Raw genomic sequence first — 19,424 nt, 5'->3', positions numbered from 1 at the left:
TCGATCCTGGGACTCCAGGATCATGACCTGAGCCGAAGGCAGTCGCTTAACCAACTGAGCCACCCAGGCGCCCAATAAATAAAATCTTTTTAAAAAAGAAATTTGAGGGATGCCTGGGTGGATCAGTTGGTTAAGCGACTGCCTTCAGCTCAGGTCATGATCCTGGAGTCCCGGGATCGAGTCCCGCATCGGGCTCCCTGCTCAGCGGGGAGTCTGCTTCTCCCTCTGACCCTCCCCCCTCTCATACTTTCTCTATCTCATTCTCTCTCTCTCAAATAAATAAATAAAATCTTCAAAAAAATAATAAAAAAAGAAATTTTAGGATTTTTTCTGTGAAAAGTGCTATTGGATTTTTGATAGGGATTGCATTGAATCTGTAGATTCTTTTGGGTTTTATGGACATTTTAGCAATATTAATTCTTCCTACACATGAGCACGGAGTACTTTCCCATTTATTTGTGTCTCCTTTAATTTCTTTCATTAGTGTCCTGTAGTTTTCAGTGTACAGATCTTTCACCTCCTTAGTCCTAGGTATTTTATTCTTTTTGATGTAATTGTTAATAGGATTTTCTTAATTTCTCTCTGTGATGGTTTATGAGTGTATAGAAATACAGCAGGGGCGCCTGGGTGGCTCAGTTGTTAAGCGTCTGCCTTCGGCTCTGGTCATGATCCCAGGGTCCTGGGATCAAGCCCCGCATCGGGCTCCCTGCTCAGCCAGGAGCCTGCTTCTCCCTCTCCCACTCCCCCTGCTTATGTTCCCTCCCTCGCTGTGTCTTTCTCTGTCAAAGTCAAATAAATAAAATCTTAAAAAAAAAAAAGAAAAGAGAAAGAAACACAACAGATTTTTGTATATTGGTTTTGTATCCTGCACCCTTACTGATTTCATTTATTATTTCTAATTGTTGTTTTGGTGGAGTTTTTAGGGTTTTCTATATATAGTATCATGTCACCTGCAAATAGAGACAGTTTTACTTCTTCCTTTCTGATTTGGATGCCTTTTATTTCTTTTTCGTGCCTAGTTGCTCTGGCTAGGACCTCCCATACTATGTTGAATGGAAGTGGCAAGAGCGGGGCATCCCTGTCCTCCTTCTGATCGTAGCGAAAGTTTTCAGGTTTTCACCATTGAATGTGATGTCATCTGAGAGCTTGTCATATATGGCTTTTATTATGATGAGGTACATCCCCCTCTATACCTAGTTCATTGAGTTTTTATCATGAATGGATTGAATTTTGTTAAATGCTTTTCCTTCATCTACTGACAATGATCATATGATTTTTCTCCTTCATTTTGTTAATGTTGTGTATCAGGTTGATTGATTTGTGGATACTGAGAAAGGCCTATCATTTTAATCCATCCGTTTCTTTTAATCATTAGGGCCACTCTCCCTAATCCAGTCCATCATTTTACACCTGAATTCTTGCTGCAGTGGTCAATTCACCCACCTATCATCTTTTTTCTCACCAATCTTCTGGAAATGGTTTCATCATATTATTTCTCTGTGCAACAACCCACAAAGCTCCTTACTACATCCTGCTCAGGTATTGCCTGCGCTTAGCCTTGCCCTCTCCACCTGCCCTTCCTGCTCTGCCCTCACAGGACACAGGTCAAGCCTTGACTTCTCCCTTAGTAGCAAACTCTTTCCTACACTGTCTTCTTGCTCCTACTGTTACCTCTTTGTCTCTATCCAAGCCTCACCCTTCCTCCAGGGCTTGGGTCACCTTCACAACTGCTTATCAATCACCCTCGCCCCTACAGACTCTGCTCTTTTGAACTACAACTATGCTTAACATCTTTAGAATGCAGTAGTTTCTTGTCTATGAGATCCACCTTCCTGCTGCACTGTGGTTTCCTTGATTGCAAGGATCTTATCTTGGCTTCAGAATCTTTTAAGGGGTCTGGAAAAGAAACAACTTTTTTACTGAGACAAAGGATGGTATCTTTGCTAAAGACACTGATTACCAAGTGGGTGGGGCCTCGGTTATTCAGTTTTAACGATATTAACAAGGGAATATTTATTGATACAAGAAGTATTTATTGATTCCGGCTCTTCGGTAAGATTGCCTTGTCACAGAGCTGTGATTCTCAGCTCTCTTGAGTTTGGTATCACATTACCCACCCCGATATTTATGTATTCCCCCAGAATCATCACCACAGAGAGCTACTAATACTAATTACTAACAGGAGAGTCATTTCCCTCAGGTGTATTGGGGTTGAGATCCCACCATGAGAGAAAATTGAAAACTATTGGTGAAATAAGATTATTTCTGGGCGCCTGGCTGGCTCGGTCAGTAAAGCATGCGACTCTTGATCTCAGGGTCATGAGTTGGAGCCCCACATTGGGCGTGGAGTCATTTAAAATAAATTAAATTTTCTTTCACCATTCTATCACACTGGGTTAGAATTGGACCTTTCTCCCATCCAAGTACTAACCAGGCCCGACCCTGCTTAGCTTCCGAATCAGACGAGATCGGGCGCGTTCAGGGTGGTATGGCCTTTCTCAGAGTATATATCAGTTCTTAGTTCTTTGAGCATTAATGAGTAAGAGAGTCTGCTTGACAAAGTGGGGTAGAATATGCCATGTGCAGGAATTACATGCACTTCTGCTCAGGCAGGCAGGAACAGACCAGCCTGACAACTTACCTGCTTTTGCATAAACCTCTCTAGATTACCTTAGATTCCATTTGTGGGGGATGGTGCACTCATGAGGAGGCAGCAGTCACCAACATGGGACAGACTTCTGAAAAGAAAAGAATACTCATCTAGATCAAATGCTACAGAGATCCAGTAGGATGAAGTTGGAGAAATGGCCATTTTATTTGGTAATTCAAAGGGTCCTAGGAGCCCATGTGCTGTGGTATGAATGTTGGTGTCCCCCTAAAATTCGCATGTTGAAATCCTAACCCCCAAGGAGATGGTATTAGGAGGTGCCCTTAGGAGGTGATTGGGTCATGAGGGTGGAGCCCCCATTAATGGGATTAGTTCCCTTATAAAAGAGACGCCACAGAGCTCTCTCACTCCTTCTACTTTGTGAGGACACAGGATAATGCTGTGGCTTATAAACCAGAGAGCAGGCCCTGGCCAGACACCAAATATATCAGCAATTTGATCTTGGACTTCCCAATCTCCAGAACTGTGAGAAATAAATGTCTTTTGTTTATAAGCCACCCAATCTATGATATTTTGTTTTAGCAGCCCAAACAGACTAAGACACCATGAGAATACAATTGCCATGAGGTTAAAACTAAGACCAGATTTCTTGATTTAAGGAGAGTAGATATTGAAGAACAGAGAAAGATACACATGTAACTTGCAGGAGAGTGTTTAACGAAATGCAGGAGAGGAACAAAGCTGGGTCAAATCATGACTTTTTTTTTTTAAGGGTTTTATTTATTTATTAGAGAGAGAGCATAAGCAAGGGTTGGGGGGTGGAGGGGCAGAGGCAGAGGGAGAAGCGGGCTCCCCACTGAGCACTGAGCCCGATGCGGGGCTCCATCCCAGGACCCTGGGATCATGACCTGAGCTGAAGGCAGACACTTAACCCACTGAGCCACCCAGGCGCCCTAAGGTGGGGATTGATTTCTAAAATAAGTAGAAAGTAGGAAGAATTATCAGCTGGGATCCTAAGAGTGGTGAGGGTGTGAGATGTAAGGAGGAAGGACAGAAATGCCCAGTGAGAGGAGAGAAGGAAGCCTACTGATTGAAAAGCCACAGAAAGAAAGCCCAAGGTCAGAGTGGGGCTGCAGACAGCAGTTGACCCCAGCGTGGATGCAGAGGATAGGGGAGGCCATGTGGTATTTAGAATGCCAGGGAAAGGAAGTACAGATCTAGATTCTGTGCTGGCTCTGTATTAACTGGAACACCCTGGCCAGGTCCATTCACATCTGTGAATCTTGGAACCTTCATCTGTATATTGGTGATAGTAGTGTCTTCCATGTTGGTCTCATGAGATTGTTTAAAGGTTCAAATGTGTTAATAATGTAGGAGAAAGGGCACTGTAATCTATCAAGTTCTATAAAAAAAAATCTGGATTCTGATAAAACCAGGGTAGGGGCTGGAGAACCTAAATCATGGGAAGTAAACAAAATCAGAAAAAAAAAAGAATAAGCTTGGGGAGAAAGTAGGGTGTAGGAGAGACTACTGTAGCCTAAAAACTCTAATCTAGGGCATCAAGAAGAGCCTAAGAACTTATCTTGCTTTATCCACTATACATCCTTTAAGACCCAGCTCACTGTTATCCCTGATTATAATTTCCCCAGCCTCTCCCCCATGTAGCCTAAGCTGCTCCATCTTTAGTACGCACCTCTATTTTAGTACTGATGACTATACATCTTGGTGTGGTAAAATATACATAACATAAAATTTACTATTCTAACCATTTTTTCATTTTAACCATTAAAAAAATTATGTTATTTGTGAGAGAGAGAGAGAGAGAGAAAGCACAAGCAGGGCGACTGGCAGACACAGGGAGAATCAGACTCCCTGCTGAGCAGGGAGCCCAATGTGGGGCTCAGTCCCAGGACCCTGGGATCATGACCTGAGCTGAAGGCAGATGCTTAACTGACTGAGCCACCCAGGCATCCTCAATTTTAACCATTTTTAAGTGTACAGTTCAGTGGCATTAAGTACATTCACTTTGTTGTGCAACCATTACCACTACCTATCTTCCTAAATGGAAACTCTATACCTACTAAATACTAACTCCCTATTTTTCCACGTCACAGCCCCCTGGAAACCTTTATTTTACTTCTATCTCTTTGAATTTGACTATTCTAGGTACCTCATATGAGTGGAATCATACAGTATTTATCCTTTAAGACTGTCTTCTTTTTTTTTTTTAGATTTTATTTTATTTTTTTAAGTAAACACCCAGCATGGGGCTCAAACTCACAATCCCAAGATCAAGAGATGCACGCTCTACCGACTGAGCCAGCCAGGCTGGCTTCTTTCATTTAGCATCATGGCCTCAAGGTTCATCCATGCTGTGGACTATGTCAGAATTTCTTTCCTTTCTAAGGCTAAAGAATATTCAAACACACTTTGTTTATCCATTCATCTGTCAGTGGACACTTGTGTTGCTTCTTCATTTTGACTATTATAAATAATACTGTTATGAACATGGAGAGACTAATACCTCTTCGAATCCTTGTTCTCAATTCTTTGGGGTTTACACCCGAATTTCTGGGTCATAAGGTAATTCTAGGTTTAATTTTTCCATAGCATCTGTCATTTGACAACCCCACCAACTATTGCATAAAGGTTCCAATTTCTCCACATCCTTGCCAACACTTGTTATTGATGTTTTCGACAATAGCCATCCTAACGGGTGTAAAGTGGTAGGTTACTTTTTTAAAATATATGTTTCTTCTTAGACCTTAAGTTCTTCAAAAACTGACTTTGTGGGTATTTGATTGATTTGAATGAAATCAAAGACCTGAGTTGAATACATATTTCCCTAAGGGTGTCTATAAATATGCAAAATTGCCTCGAACCTCTCCCCAATAGTAGTAAAAATATGTTTGCCCCGGTATCAGTCATATCTGAATTTTCAAGAGACTGAAATGGGCCGCAAAGGAGCGGCTCCCTGGACTGAGATAGTGGGGAAGGAGCGCCCTCTCGTGTCCGTTCTCTGTCAGTGTCAGTGGATAAAGAAGCCGGCTGAGAAATGAACATTATCAGACTTTCTGATGACATTCCAGTGACAACAGTCAAACTCCAGTTATGCCCCTCCTGCATAGAAGAAAATGTGGAAATACAGAGTGAATGAAACTGGGATCCTCTGAAGAGTTCCCAATCCAGAAGGCGGGTGGGGGGTTGGGGAGAGTAAAATATACGCAGAAATAACAATAGAAGACTAGAAACAAAATGGATAGATTACTACGTGAATACAGAAAGATTAAGACCTCGCAGGAGATAAGCCAAGATTCATATCAAAATGCAAACCTCGCTGGTTAAGAAGGAGCTGGGGTTGGCACTGGAGTTTCTCTTGAGGCTCCAGGGTGTCCCTGGAGCTTGGGAGTGCAGCCTCCCATGTAGGGGCCACAGGAGTCCCGCTGTTAGGTTTCCAGAGGCCCTGTAAGGCTTAGACAAGCTCACCTATCCTTTGGAGGGAGGCCCTGGAAACTCGTCACGCATTCCTTTCTTCCCTTTTGTGTCTTTCCCCTAGCTCCCTATCTCTTGACTTTCATCTCCCGACACTTCCTCCTTCCCTAAATTGGCTGTTGACTGGGACACTGTCTCCATAGCTTCTCCTAGCCCTGATGCTCCCAAAGATAATTACGTAGGTCCCCTGGCTTTAGGGTTTTTGCATGTATAACAAGTGCGGGGACCAGTTACAAAGGATTAAGAAGCTCTCTCGCCATCCTTGCTCCTGGAAACAACCTTCAGCTGGCTTCTCAGAGTGGGGGAAGTCCTTGCCTTGGTCTTCACCCTTCAATGCTGAATGAAGATGGAATCAAGTATGGCAGTAGACGTGCAGAATGTCCACTCAGGTAGAAACTAGTGCTCATGAGGGAAACAGCGTGTAAAAAACAAAAAACAACAAGACCAACAACAACAAAAACAGTTATGGTCAAACATACCCGAGTTTAAAGCCCAGCTCTGCCTGCTTGTGGCTGTGGCCACTGGCGCCCCATCACTTTGTCCCCAATTCTGCAGCTATGAAATGAGGATAACAACCTGACTGCCTCAAAGGATTTTTGCCAAAATTAAATAAGATAGAGGACACAAATCGTTTAGGGAGTATCAAGTATAATAAATGCCCATCTTCTTCCCTCTCTTGCTCCCAGCCTCCTTCTGTTCCTGTAAGTCTAGTGGCTGTGGCTGAGACTTCTGGGTCAGTGGCGCAGTAACCGAGAATTTCTAGGTCAACAAGAGCTGTATGGGAAGCAGAACAGCCGCTTTGTTGGTATTTTTGTGCAGGGTGGTGAGGGGAAGGTCTTTCCAAACCATCCAAATTACTTCCCAAGACTTTTTGCGTTGCCCAAGCCAGAAACCGGGGAGCCATTCTTGACTTCTCCTGGTCTCTCACCAACAACCCCCACCCCCGCCGCCGCCACTTATCTGTATTTCCAAGTTCTGTTACTTCTCCTTAAGCTATTCTAAATCCTAGGGTTCTCTCCCTCCCCCTGCATTATTTTAAGTCACCGTTGTCTTGTCCCTGGAAGTCCGCAATGCCTCCCTGACCAGCCCTGCAGAATTGTCCCTCTTCTTAATTATCCAGCAGATAGAGCTCTTCCTACATCCAAGTCTTAGCCAGTCACTGCCCTGGATAAGATCACTTCTTGATTGCTCAACTTCTCTCAAGATAAAGTCTGAACTCCTTAGTGTGCCTTGGTCCCTAAATTTGGACTCCTGCCGACGTTTTCAGCTTTCTCTCTCACCAACCCTGCTATGCTGGACTATCTCCAGGGCATGGACAAGGCACAGTGACTGAGAGGTTCCTGGATGCGGTGGGACTTTAGTGCTAAGAGCAGGCCAGCCCTGGGCAAACCAGGATGGCTGTCACCCTAGTTTTGCCTTGGGTCTCCATGTACTCTGTTCCTTTCTCACAAATGCTTCCACTCATCTGTCCCGCCTCCTACTGACTCCTCAGTACCACTCATTCTCTATTTCTGCTTGGCCATCCCCTGTGCAGCTCCAGATGGAGGGGTTTATCTGTCCCCTCCCAAAGCTGTCACAGCTGGTGCTCCTTGCAGCCCCTGCTCTATTTTAATGGCTGCTTTGTCTCCCCCGTGGTTATAAACCCATTAAAGGCAGGAAGTTTTTTTCCCCCTACCTATATTCCCAGAGCCTAGCAGAGAGTCTGGCACAAGGTTGGAGTTCGATAGTTTTCTTAAATTAAGGAATAGCAATATAAATTTATCTTTCTCAATTATCATCTAATTCATATCACTATGGGGAAATGTTATGGATCGAATGCTTGTGTCCCCATGCAAATTCATATGTTGAACCCCTAGAATGACTGTATGGAGATGAGGCCATGAAGAAGGAAGGAAGGTTAAATTAGGCCATAAGGGTGGCGTCCTGATCTGATAGGATTGGTGTTCTTATAAGAAGACACACCAGGGAAAACCTCTCCCACACACACAGGTACCAAGGAGAGGCCATGTGAGCACACAAAGAAAAGGTGACCCCAAAGGAAAGGTCTCACCAGATGCTAACCCGCCAACACCTTGATCTCAGACTTCCAGCCTCCAGAGCTGTGAGAAAATAAATGTCTATTGTTTAAGCCACCCAGCCTGTGGTGTGACCAATGATGACTAAGGGTCACACAAGGAACCATCCTGAGGCAAACAGTCTATTCTAAAATGGCCCCAATTATATTTCCCATCCCACATGTTCTTCCAGAACCTTGCAACTCTCCCAAATCCCTGCCTGCTCTTCCTGAAACTCGTCACCAGAGCATAGTGGAGTGACACTATGAGACTTGCGAGGTTAGGACAAAAGAGGTGATTCAGAGTCCACCCGTCTCTCTCTTGGGATGCTCATCCTTAGAACCCAGTCCCCATGCTACAAGAACTCCAGCCCAAATGAAGAGGAACAGGGACCCCTGCCCTCAACCCTGGCTGAACGCCCAGTGAAAGACTCGCATGCGCTTCCCAGCCATGTCCCTACACCATCTTGGAATTGGATCTTCCAGCCCTCTATTGGAAGGACCCAGAGGCTGTTGTGTGGATCAGAGATAAGCTCTTCCTGAGGCCCCTCCCAAACTGTAGATTTATGAGGAGAATAACAGACTATTGTTGTAAGCAACCAAGTTTGGGGCTGGTTTGTTTTATAGGAATAGATAACCCAAATACAGCTTGAGACAAGATGTAGCCACTTGTACTAGATAAGCCCTTCTTTCTCTTGATAGGTCCTTGCCCCAGAAGATTCTGGTTTATTTCAGAAGAGACAGGGACGTACTCCAGACTGGTCCATTCAAATATTGGCCCACAATGTGACTGGATCCTGACATAATCCAGGGGGCAAAGCAGGGCAGAATCCTGGAGCTGTAGGCCACCCCAGGTGCACAGCAGCCCTTGGCTCCTGAGGGCTGACCATGAGGGCTCCACCTTCAGGAAGAGGAAATCTTAACTGATAGCCATCTGCTCTGCCCATGGGAAGAACACCAGGTCTCATCCTGGGTGTTTTGTTTTGTTTTTTTTTTTAATTCTCTGCCTCAGAGTCATGTGTTAGTATCACCTTGGGTGGTGCAAACTAATCAATTGTAGGTTGGTTCTGTTTTGTCCTACACCAATCATTTGGGCATCCAAACCACTGTACACTGTATCCTGGGCCATCCTTCCAGGCCACCATCTTGAACCATTCAAAAACAACTATGTATATGTATGTTACAGTATGGAATACAAGAACGTGAGTGTTCAACATTACATGATTGACAAACATTTGGTTTTCTATCATTCTGCTTTACTTAGGTAACTAAGTATCCTAGAATGGTTAACTTTTGGGACCTTGAAATGGTTACATGAGTAGGTGGTTTAGTTTAGAATGTATGACTAATATTTTTGCAGCCAGGTAAAATTTTCTGCTTTCCAATGACTTTTTGGAGCCCATTTACATTGCTTAAAAATCAATTATAATTCCCTCTTTGGACATTTTTACATTGCCCCCATTGTGCTGGTTATTCCTCACTGTCCCACTCATATAGTACCCTGCCCACTCACTCCTGGCCATGTTTCTCCCCAGTTGTCTTTGTTCTCTGACTTCTGGATGGGTCTGACCAAAGCCAAGTGCTGTTGGAGTGTGGAGGGGTGGGGAGAGAGAGGGCTTCTCCCTCTTCCTTCCCTGCCAGGCCTTGTTATCTACAGTGACTGTGTTCCTCCACCACAGAGCATACATCATGTTCGGCAGCCCCTCTCTGTGGCTACAGCTCTCACTGGGTTCTAGGAACAACAGGCCCTTTCCCTTCTGCCTCTTCACGCCACAGGGTAACAAAGACTTCCACTGTTGCTAGTTCCTAGGTGCTTCACCATCTCATCTTGATTCTCTTAACCCTCCCTACACTGTTGTTGTGGGCTGAATTGTGTTCCAGTCCCCCAACCCCCCACCCAGATTCCTATATGGAAGTCTTAACCCCCAGGACCTCAAAACAGTGACTGTCTTTGGAGATAGGGTCTTCAAAGAGGTAATTAAGATTAAATGAGGTCATATGGGTGGGCCCTAGTCTAATCTGACTTGTATCCTTATAATAAGATGAGATGAGGACACAGACCCCACCCAGAAAGAAGACCACTGAAGACATGGGGAGAAGGTGGCCACCCACCCTCCCAAGCCGAGGAGAGAGGCCTCGGAAGTAACCAACCCTGCTGACGCCTTAATCTTAGAGTTCCCAGCCGCCAGAGCTGTGAGAAAATAAATGCCTGTTGTTTAAAAGCCACTCATCTCTGGTATTTTTGTTATGGCTGCTGGAACAGATGAAGACCGTGGTACTTTGTGATGGCAGCTCTAGCCAACGAGACACCATGGTAAACAGCCCCGTCATTAAGCTGCTCAAGTAGCCTTGGGAGTGTGCTGTCTGCATCTTCTGGGACCCTGCCCCACACTCCCAATATTACCACTGTTGCTATCCTGTGTCCCTTTATCAACCCCATGGTATCTAGCCTCACATTTGTGTCTAAGTTTGTAACTATGTCAGCACTTATACCATGAATACCTTTGACTGAAATACTGTAGAACTCCCTTTCCCAAGTAGGTACCTAAGCTCAAAGTTTCTAAGAGAGGACCCAAGTAACATCCAACTCTCCAATGTGTAGAGCACCTTGTCACTTCTATCAAAATCCTTTCACATTCTTAAATTGACTTCGGATCTGGAGGCTGGCTGGGTGATGCCTGAAGCCCAGAGTGCCTTTGAAGATGTTGCATGAGGATTTTTGTGGCTGCTTTGGTGGCCGGGAGCCCTGCCCATTGATGAGACCAGGCAAGATGAGCGGGAACTTGGAGAGAAGCGCTGGGTTCTGCACTTAGGCATATCTAGGGAGGAAAAAGACATCATTCTGAGACAGCCACTGAAACAGCAGAGAGGAAGCTATATAACTAAACCCATTTTAATGATGCAAAATAGCTCTCTCACAGCATAGGGCTGGTGGGATTTATCGAGACTTCCCAACTTCACCACTCCTAACCCCCACGCCATCTTCACCTTGAGCTAAGAATCAGTCTGTTAGTCTCCAAAGCGCTCTCATGACCATAATTTCATTTGAACCTCGAGAAAATTCCACAAGGTAGGTAGGGAGGTATTAGCATCTCCGTTTTGCACATCAACAAAACCGAAGGACAGGCCGTTTACATGCCAGCCCAAGTTCACAGAGCAAAAAGGTGTCAGAGCCAGGTCTGGACACGTGAGGCTCCCAGGCCCAGTGAGCATTGGTAGAGTTCCCATATTTTACACTCACTACTAATCTGTGCATGCACACATTTGCTCTAAAAAGGCAAATGTCACAGGTTGACATTCTAACCAAAACTCACAGTGAGAAAGGATTTCTCCTGGACATCTGGCCGTGAGCAGGAAAGAGGAGAGGGAGAGATGGAGAGAACAAGAGAAAGAAAGAACACAGCTGAGCTTGCAGGGAGCACAAGCGATGGACTCTCATAAATTCCCTCTTACATTGGCCCCTACTGTGCAGACAGTCAGAAGGAGATGGGGCAGATATGCAGACCCTGTCTCCTTCCCTGAACACAATCCCGGTCCCACGACTCCATATTCAGCCAGCATGTCCCAGCCGTCAGATCCTTTGTTACATCCCTCTCATGCTCTGCCGGATATGTTCGCCACACACAGGGCTTCAGTTAATCTGGGGAAATCCTACTTGAGACTTTCACTGAATCAGAAACTGCTTCAGCCAATTGTTGCTGTCTCCTGTCCTCTGGTCCAGAGAACCTGCTCCCTTGTTATTCCACAAAGATGCCCCCCAGTCTTGCCTCACACCCTACACCAGCCTCACGTAGTCTATTCCTTCTCTAAATCTAACCCGTCCTTCAAGGTCCATCTTTCCAAGAAGCTTGAGTGTCTAGACCCTCAGGGATTTCTTTCTTTTTTTTTTTAATTTTTAAAAAGATTTTATTTGAGAGCGAGCAAGAGAGTGAGCGCGCACAAGCCAGGAGAGGGGCGGAGGGAGAGGGAGGACAGACCCCCGCCGAGCAGGGAGCCCGACGTGGGACTCGATCCCAGGACCCTAGGATCACGACCTCAGCTGAAGGCAGACGCTTAACCGACTGAGCCACCCAGGCGCCCCGACCCTCAGGGATTTCTGCCTCAGCTGGATTCCTGAAGCCATTATTACCAAGTCCTCTGACTTCGCATTGAACATAGGTTCTTGGACATTAGTATTTGCTCCTGACTGTAATTATTTGTCCCCTGGCAAGACTGCAAACGCCCTGAGAGCAAAGCTGGAATCTTATACTTCAGTGAATCTATGGGTGCCCGCCTATACATGTTTGTTGATGATTTTTCTGGGAAAAAGGAGGCTAAGCTGGGATTAAATGTAGCAAGTTGTTAGAACTGGAGAGGAAAAAGGGGAAGAAATGGGAGCAAATAATCTTCCCTCCTTTAAAGCTTCCAGTGTGGTTTGAAGATCAACGCACAGTAAGCCTTTTTGGTGTTATTCTAAGATCAACATAAGGTAAAAGAACAAATAGAGGTGTTCCTTTGTGCTATTTTAGTAACAATGAAAATAAAATAATACCTGTTGAATGAAGAACAGGCCTAGCTCTCTGGGATACAAGAATGGGCTAGTCACACCTCACCTGTAACAGTTTCGAATTAAATCCTATTACTCTGCAAAGCTGATTTATCACTGCATTTGAGGAACCCCTTTCCCCTAAGTCCCCCTGGGTGGTGGGGGGGAAGTTCACATGCTGAGGCAGGCTCCTCTCAAGCTCTCCTTTTTTTAGCCAAGGCAGGTTGCAGGGATTCACACCATACCCCCATTCCCCTTGGTAATTGTCACCGCCTATCCAGACTATTGGGTTTTTCTTCCCTCCAAGATCAGCTCTGGGAAGATGGTCTCCTTACATCCACCCTTTCTTTCTGTCTCTGAAAACAAGTGTGCAGACCCTCTTCATTTTAAGGCTTTAATGTCCATCATTACAAGAGAAAAGATAAGATTTAAGGGGAAAACATGGGGAAGGTACATAAAGGGTATAAATCTGACAGTCTTGGATCTTGATCAAAGCATCTGATGATCTGGTTGAAATAACTAGGAATTTCTTTTATACCAACACTGGATATGAGATGATAGAAAAGCACATATTGGTCTCAGTCCCATGTTCCTGGCACAGAGCTCAAACCCTTGTAATTTCTGAAGTGATAAGAGCACTTAGGAGCATCTTTTGTTCTGGTGAGGTGACTCTGGATGGGCTCCTGGATGGAGGCTGGTTACCAGAAGGACCAAGTCTTGATTAGAAGCTTAGAATTTTCAGCCCTACTCACCATCCTCCAGAAAGGGGAGAGGGGCTAGAAATGGACTTAATAATTGATCGTGCCTACATGATGGAACCTCCATAAAAATCCCAATAGGATGGGGTTGCTCTTACAAACAATGTTGTTATAAATTATCTTTACTTATGTGCAGGTCCATCTGCTATAGCCTTTCCTCAGCCTGTTCCCATGAAGAGAGATGGAATCAGCTACAGATCTTTCTCAACTTATGATGGGGTTGTGTCCCGATAAACACATCATGAACTGAAAATACTGTAAGTCAAAAAATGCATTTAATACACCTAATCTACCGAGGGCACCTGGGTGGCTCAGTTGGTTAAGCAACTGCCTTCGGCTCAGGTCATGATCCTGGAGTCCCAGGATTGAGTCCCACATCGGGCTCCCTGCTCAGCGGGGAGTCTGCTTCTCCCTCTGACCCTCCCCCTCTCATGTGCTCTCTCTCTGTCTTTCATTCTCGCTCTCTCAAATAAATAAATAAACAAACAAACAAACAAATAAATAAAATTTTAAGGGCGCCTGGGTGGCTCAGTTGGTTAAGCGACTGCCTTCGGCTCAGGTCATGATCCTGGAGTTCCAGGATCGAGTCCCGCATCGGGCTCCCTGCTCAGCGGGAAGTCTGCTTCTCCCTGTAACCCTCCCTCCTCTCATGTGCTCATTCTCTCTCTCAAATAAATAAACAAAATCTTTAAAAAAAAAATACACCTAATCTACCGACTGTTACAGCTCAGCCTGGCCTACCTTAAACATGGCTCAGAACACTTACATTGGCCTACAGTTGGGCAAAGTCATCAAACACAAAGCCTATTTTATGATAAAGTGTGGAATAGCTCATGTAATGTATTAAATACTGTACTGAAAGTGAGAACTAAATGGTTGTTAAGTGTATCAGTTGTTCATCCTCCTGACTGTGTGGCTGCTTGGCTGCCACTGACCTGCATCACGAGAGAGTGTCAGACTGCATATTGCTAGCCCGGAAGAAGATCAAAATCCAAAACCCAAAGTATGGTTTCTACTCAATGTGTATTGCTTTTGCACTACCATAAAGTTGAAAAAATCACAAGTTAAACCACTGGAAGCCAGGGACCATCTATAATTTATTTTTTTAAAAAGATTTTATTTATTTATTTTGACAGAGAGAGAGAGACAGTGAGAGCGGGAATACAAGCAGGAGGAGTTGGAGAGGAAGAAGCAGGCTCTCTGCTGAGCAGGGAGCCCGACGTGGGGCTCGATCCCAGGACCCTGGGATCATGACCTGAGCAGAAGGCAGATGCTTAATGACTGAGCCACCCAGGTGACCCAGGGACCATCTATAATTTAAATATATTTTTCTCGGGGCACTGGGTGGCTCAGTCGGTTAAGCATCCGACTTGATTTCAGCTCAGGTCATGATCTCAGGGTCGTGGGATCGAGCCCCGTGTTGGGCTCCATGCTCAGTGTAGAGTTTGCTTGAGATTCTCTCTCTCTCTCTCTCTCTCCCTCTCCCTCTGCCCCTCACCCTGCTCACATGCTCTCTAAATAAATAAATAAATAAAATCTTAAAAATAAACAAATGTATTTTTCTCACTGGTTGAACTTACTATTTTCTTTTCTTTTAAATATTTTATTTTTAAGTAATCTCTACACCCAACATGGGGCTTGAACCTACAACCCCGAGGTCAAGAGTCACGTGTTCTACCAACTGAGCCAGCCGGGTGCCCCCTTACTGTTCTTTTTCTAGAGATATTTACCCAATAATATCTCCCAGTGTTGTCAGCATGTCTTTAAATGGAAGGACATAGAAGAGAAATAGAAGGCCATGCTTTATACAACGGAATTCTCTAGGGTTCTGTTCTTGGCCCACGTCCTAGGCAATCAGTGCCTATGTCTTCAATTGCTGGATTTATACCTCTTGCCCCACCGTCCCTCCTAAGCTCTTGGCTCATAAACTCAGCTCTCTTCTGAATACATGTACTTGTAGTCCCACAGGTACCTCACATCTAGCACGTCCTGCTGCATTTCCAGTCTCAGTGGTGGGTGGCGTGAGCATTAACACAGTTGCCCAACCCAGATACCTAGGAGTTACCCTTTCCCTGGCTGGAAGCTGTTCCCCTCCAGCCTGTAAGCACCTGGAAGGCAGGGACTGTATCTTGCTATGGTTGTATCCCCAGTGCCCACTCTTGCACCTGTAAAATACTTGTTGGATAAATGAATAGATGTACCAATGATTCCTCCTCTTTCATTTCAGGGCAGTGGCTGAAAGCACTTTGCAAGTGGATACTGAAGTGGGGATAGAAAATTCCTATCTTCAGTCTGGATGGCCATTTGGCTAAGGCCCAAGAAGGGCTATCACCCAGGAACAACTTTTTTTTTTAAGATTTTATTTATTTATTTGACAGGGAAAGAGGGAGAGAGAAAGCACAAGCAGGTGGAGCGGCAGGCAGAGGGAGAGGGAGAGGCAGGCTCTCTGCTGAGCAGGAAGCCCGACGTGGGGTTCGATCCCAGGACCCTGGGATCATGACCTGAGCCAAAGGCAGATGTCACCCAGGCACCCCCACTCAGGAACAACTTATGGATACCAGCTTGAATATATCTCTGTGTCTATCATGCTTCAATTGAATTTTATTTTCTGGTTCTCCATTCACGTTATTTGCAAAAATTTGCAAATGATCACTGATACAAACATCAGCATTGGATAAACCCAGGGATCATGTAAGAGAATTGATTAGGTAAAGGAGTATGTGGATATGGAAAACAGATAAATATAGTAACAATAATGATAGCCTCTGAAGTGTGCCAATCACTCTTCTAGAAATACCACCACCACCACTTGCAAATATCTGACTGCTGGGCACTGTGCTAAGTGTCATACATTTATTATTTCTTTAAAAAATTTTTTTAATTTTTAAAATTTTATGTACGGATGTATGTATGTATTTGTAGGCTCCATGCCCAGCGTGGAGCCCAACACAGGGCTTGAACTCACAACTCTGAGATCAAGAGTCGGATGCTTAACCAACTGAGCCACTCAGGTGATACTTATTATTTCATTAAATCTTCTCAAGCCTGTGATATGGTAAAGAAAGGTAAAGAAGGTGACAATCTCTATAGGAGATCTTACCCACCTCCCCCCTTTTAAAAATCTACCCTCAACTTTAGGACACTCAGTTCAAGAGTAATGTGGTAATATTATGTATAAATATGAAATATTGTGTTTGAATATCATAAGATCAGAAGTGTTTGTTTTAGTCATATAAACACAGCTTCAACTCATTCCTATAAATTGCCTCAGCATAGGATGGGGACTGAGCGGTAAGTAAGGGTCACTGGTGAGGATAAAGGCTCAGAGGATAGAAAAGGTGGCTGAGGAATGCCCACCTAGAGGGATTTCCTTCTGGGAAGAAAGTCTAAAACGGATGACTACTTATCCTGGCTCCCATTCAGTGTTTGCTTAACCTCTAGGATGGAGCTGCTGCCTGAATTTTTCAATCTGGGAATTCTGTGAGGAGGAGCCCTGCTATCCTCGTTTCTGCTTGAGATCCCAGATTGCCCCTCACACCTGTGTGGTCACACCGCTTTGGGCAATGCTGGGGGGGGGTGTTCCCTTTTCCTCCTAGCTCACTCTGCTTCCTCGAGACACAGAGGGAAGGTGTTAGGGAAAAATCATCAACAGAGTTTAAGCCACAGGCCTATCTTTGCTCTTGGTTTATCTTTTAAGTAACCTTGGAGTCAAGCTGTGAGCTGTGGAGGAAGGCTAAGCAACCCTAGGCAGGGTTTGGAAATTTCAATCCAAGACTATGTAATGGCACCATTCGGCCTAGGGATGTGTTGCAAAGTGTGCATAGGCCATAAAGTTCGAATGGTTATTTGTTAGCAATGATAGTGAACTTGAACTGCAAAACAGCCATGTCTTAGAAAATTGGCTTCTACTGTAGTTTGTGGTGAAATACTGTATTACTAAATGTTATACATACATACATTATTTATTTATTTATTTATTTATTTATTTAGCAAGCCCTAGGCCCAAAGCAGGGCTTGAACTCATAACCCTGAGATCAAGAATCACATGCTCTACCGACTGAGCCAGCCAGGCGGCCCACATATATATATTTTTAAAACCCCAGTAGTAGCAGTGACTATCTGTCATAACTAATATGTATATAACTAATAATACTACAAAACTCACAAACACGGTTCTTCTCTTCTTCTCTTTGGTAGATCCCAAAGAGAAGCCAATTTGTGTCAAATATTTTGTATGTACTAAAAGCAGGTAGCCAGTTTGCCGCTGTTTAAATATTCAGCAAAAGAGAAGCAGATCGAGTCACTCCTGTTGGAAATGCCAGGGTAATTTATCATGCATAGCATCATACAACAAGAGATAACAAGACAGAACAAGAAAACTATGCTCTCTTAGAGGCAAAGGATAAATGCAAAGACTCTAAGTAGTGGTCCTGCCTGAGAGTTCACTTTGCCTCCCGGATTCTTAGCAAGCAGGTCCTTTCTTTTCTTAGGTATCAAAAAGTAACAACAACCAATATTGTAATTAGCAAGGAGTGGAGTGCATACCTGGCAGAATTCACAGCACTGAGTTCACCACACGCTCACGGTCCAGTCCGAGTGTGGAATAAAAAACTTAACAAAGATGAGGAGTGAATGCATGAACTATGTGCAGGCACAAGAGTGCACAGAGACCACGCAGGGGAAAAAAAATATGTGGCTCACATTTCAATATACAGCTACGGATGCAATCATTTTCCATATAGTGGAAACCAGGAGAGAAAGAAAAGACAAAGATAAAGATAACTGAGGGGAAGCAAAAATAAAAGCAAGAAGCAGAAGCTTATTCCATAGGCTGGAGCCTCCTGCCAAGGCCCCCTGGCTGCCTGGCTGACCCCTTACCTTCTTTCTCTCCTGCAGCCTCTGGTGCTGATCTGGTGGGATTTTGATTTTGCTTACTGCTATTACCCAAACTAGCTACTATTTACCAAAGGCTTCTTTGAGCCAGGCACTAACCTAAATGCTTTCCATCCCCCCCTCCCAACCCTGGGAGGTTAGTGTCATTCCTAACTCCATTTAATAGACAAGGAGACAGAACCTCCCAGGGGTTAATAAATGGCCAAATCACAATCCTGCAAGGGAGTTATCATTATTCCCATTTTACAGATGAAGAAATGGAGGCTCAGAAAGGTTTAGTAACTTATCCAAAGTCACACCATTTCGTTAAAAGAGCTCAAGTCTGTCGGAGGGCAAAGCCCATGTTCTTTCTTACTCTGCATTCCAAATGGAAGTCTCAGGGATTTCACTGCTTGAGCTAAATGATTAAAAAATCTCCCATAGAGATTTCTAGTTCTGCACATCCAAACCAAATAGACGTTAGAAAACAAATACCTGGGGAAGTCCTCAGAATTTGAAAGAAATCTATTAAAGACTGCCCGCAGGACAAACACGACATACATTTGTTTCTTAAACACTTCTGTTAGAATCAACTGTATTTTCTAAAGCTCCAAGAAGATAGGAGACAGAAACCAGTTTTGATTAGTTGATCATAGAAACTCACGAGGGGGATGGATTCTTTCTGGCATTCTATGTAAAGTCACTTTAGCTGCAGCTGTGTCCCTCAGGTATTAGAAGAGAGCAGGGGGCGGACGCGTAGGGGACTGCGGGGTCCCACAGCTCCAGACTGTAGCCTGGAATGGACTCTAAAGATGTTGGAATCCAAGCTCTCATTTCATAAATGGGAAAATGAAAACTCACAGGCTGAGTGACTGCTAGTTAATTGTAGAGCAGAGGCCAGAACTCTGGATTTCCTGATTCTTAAGCCATTGTTCTTTCCATGACAAGAATCAGGTATCACTGTAGAGCATATTCTTTTTTCCTCCTCTTCGGCCTCGGAGAGGGGAAAAAAGAAAAAGGTGAGAAAGCTTGCAGAAGCATTTAAAAAACCAGAACACTAAGAATCAAGTTATCTTATAAAGTGTTGAAGAAGGTAAGTGCAGAGGCTGGAATTAG

The 19,424-nt window shown here is 44.4% G+C and overlaps 1 protein-coding gene across 6 annotated transcripts in view; it reads right to left on the bottom strand.

Annotated features, from left to right (window-relative positions):
- Positions 1 to 4,541: 4,541 nt before the first annotated feature.
- FBXO16 (F-box protein 16) overlaps positions 4,542 to 19,424 on the bottom strand; it is a 65,496-nt gene continuing 50,613 nt past the window's right edge. For 4 of the 6 annotated variants that reach the window (XM_073892535.1, XM_073892536.1, XM_025873936.2 and 1 more), the window contains one exon: positions 4,542 to 10,972. In XM_073892535.1, coding sequence (XP_073748636.1) covers positions 10,793 to 10,972 — 180 coding nt within the window. In that variant the 3' untranslated portion in view covers positions 4,542 to 10,792. Of the gene's footprint in view, positions 10,973 to 11,467; positions 11,494 to 19,424 lie in introns of all 6 variants that reach the window. The other 2 variants (XM_073892533.1, XR_012378098.1) reach the window with 2 other exon arrangements.

The sequence above is a fragment of the Callorhinus ursinus genome, unplaced genomic scaffold (assembly GCF_003265705.2).
Source record: "Callorhinus ursinus isolate GAN/ISIS: 27379988/994484 unplaced genomic scaffold, GSC_fseal_2.0 scaffold4, whole genome shotgun sequence".
Classification (NCBI taxonomy): Eukaryota; Metazoa; Chordata; class Mammalia; order Carnivora; family Otariidae; genus Callorhinus; species Callorhinus ursinus.
Note: the sequence above shows the minus strand (reverse complement) of the source record. Positions and strands in the feature narration are given on the sequence as shown.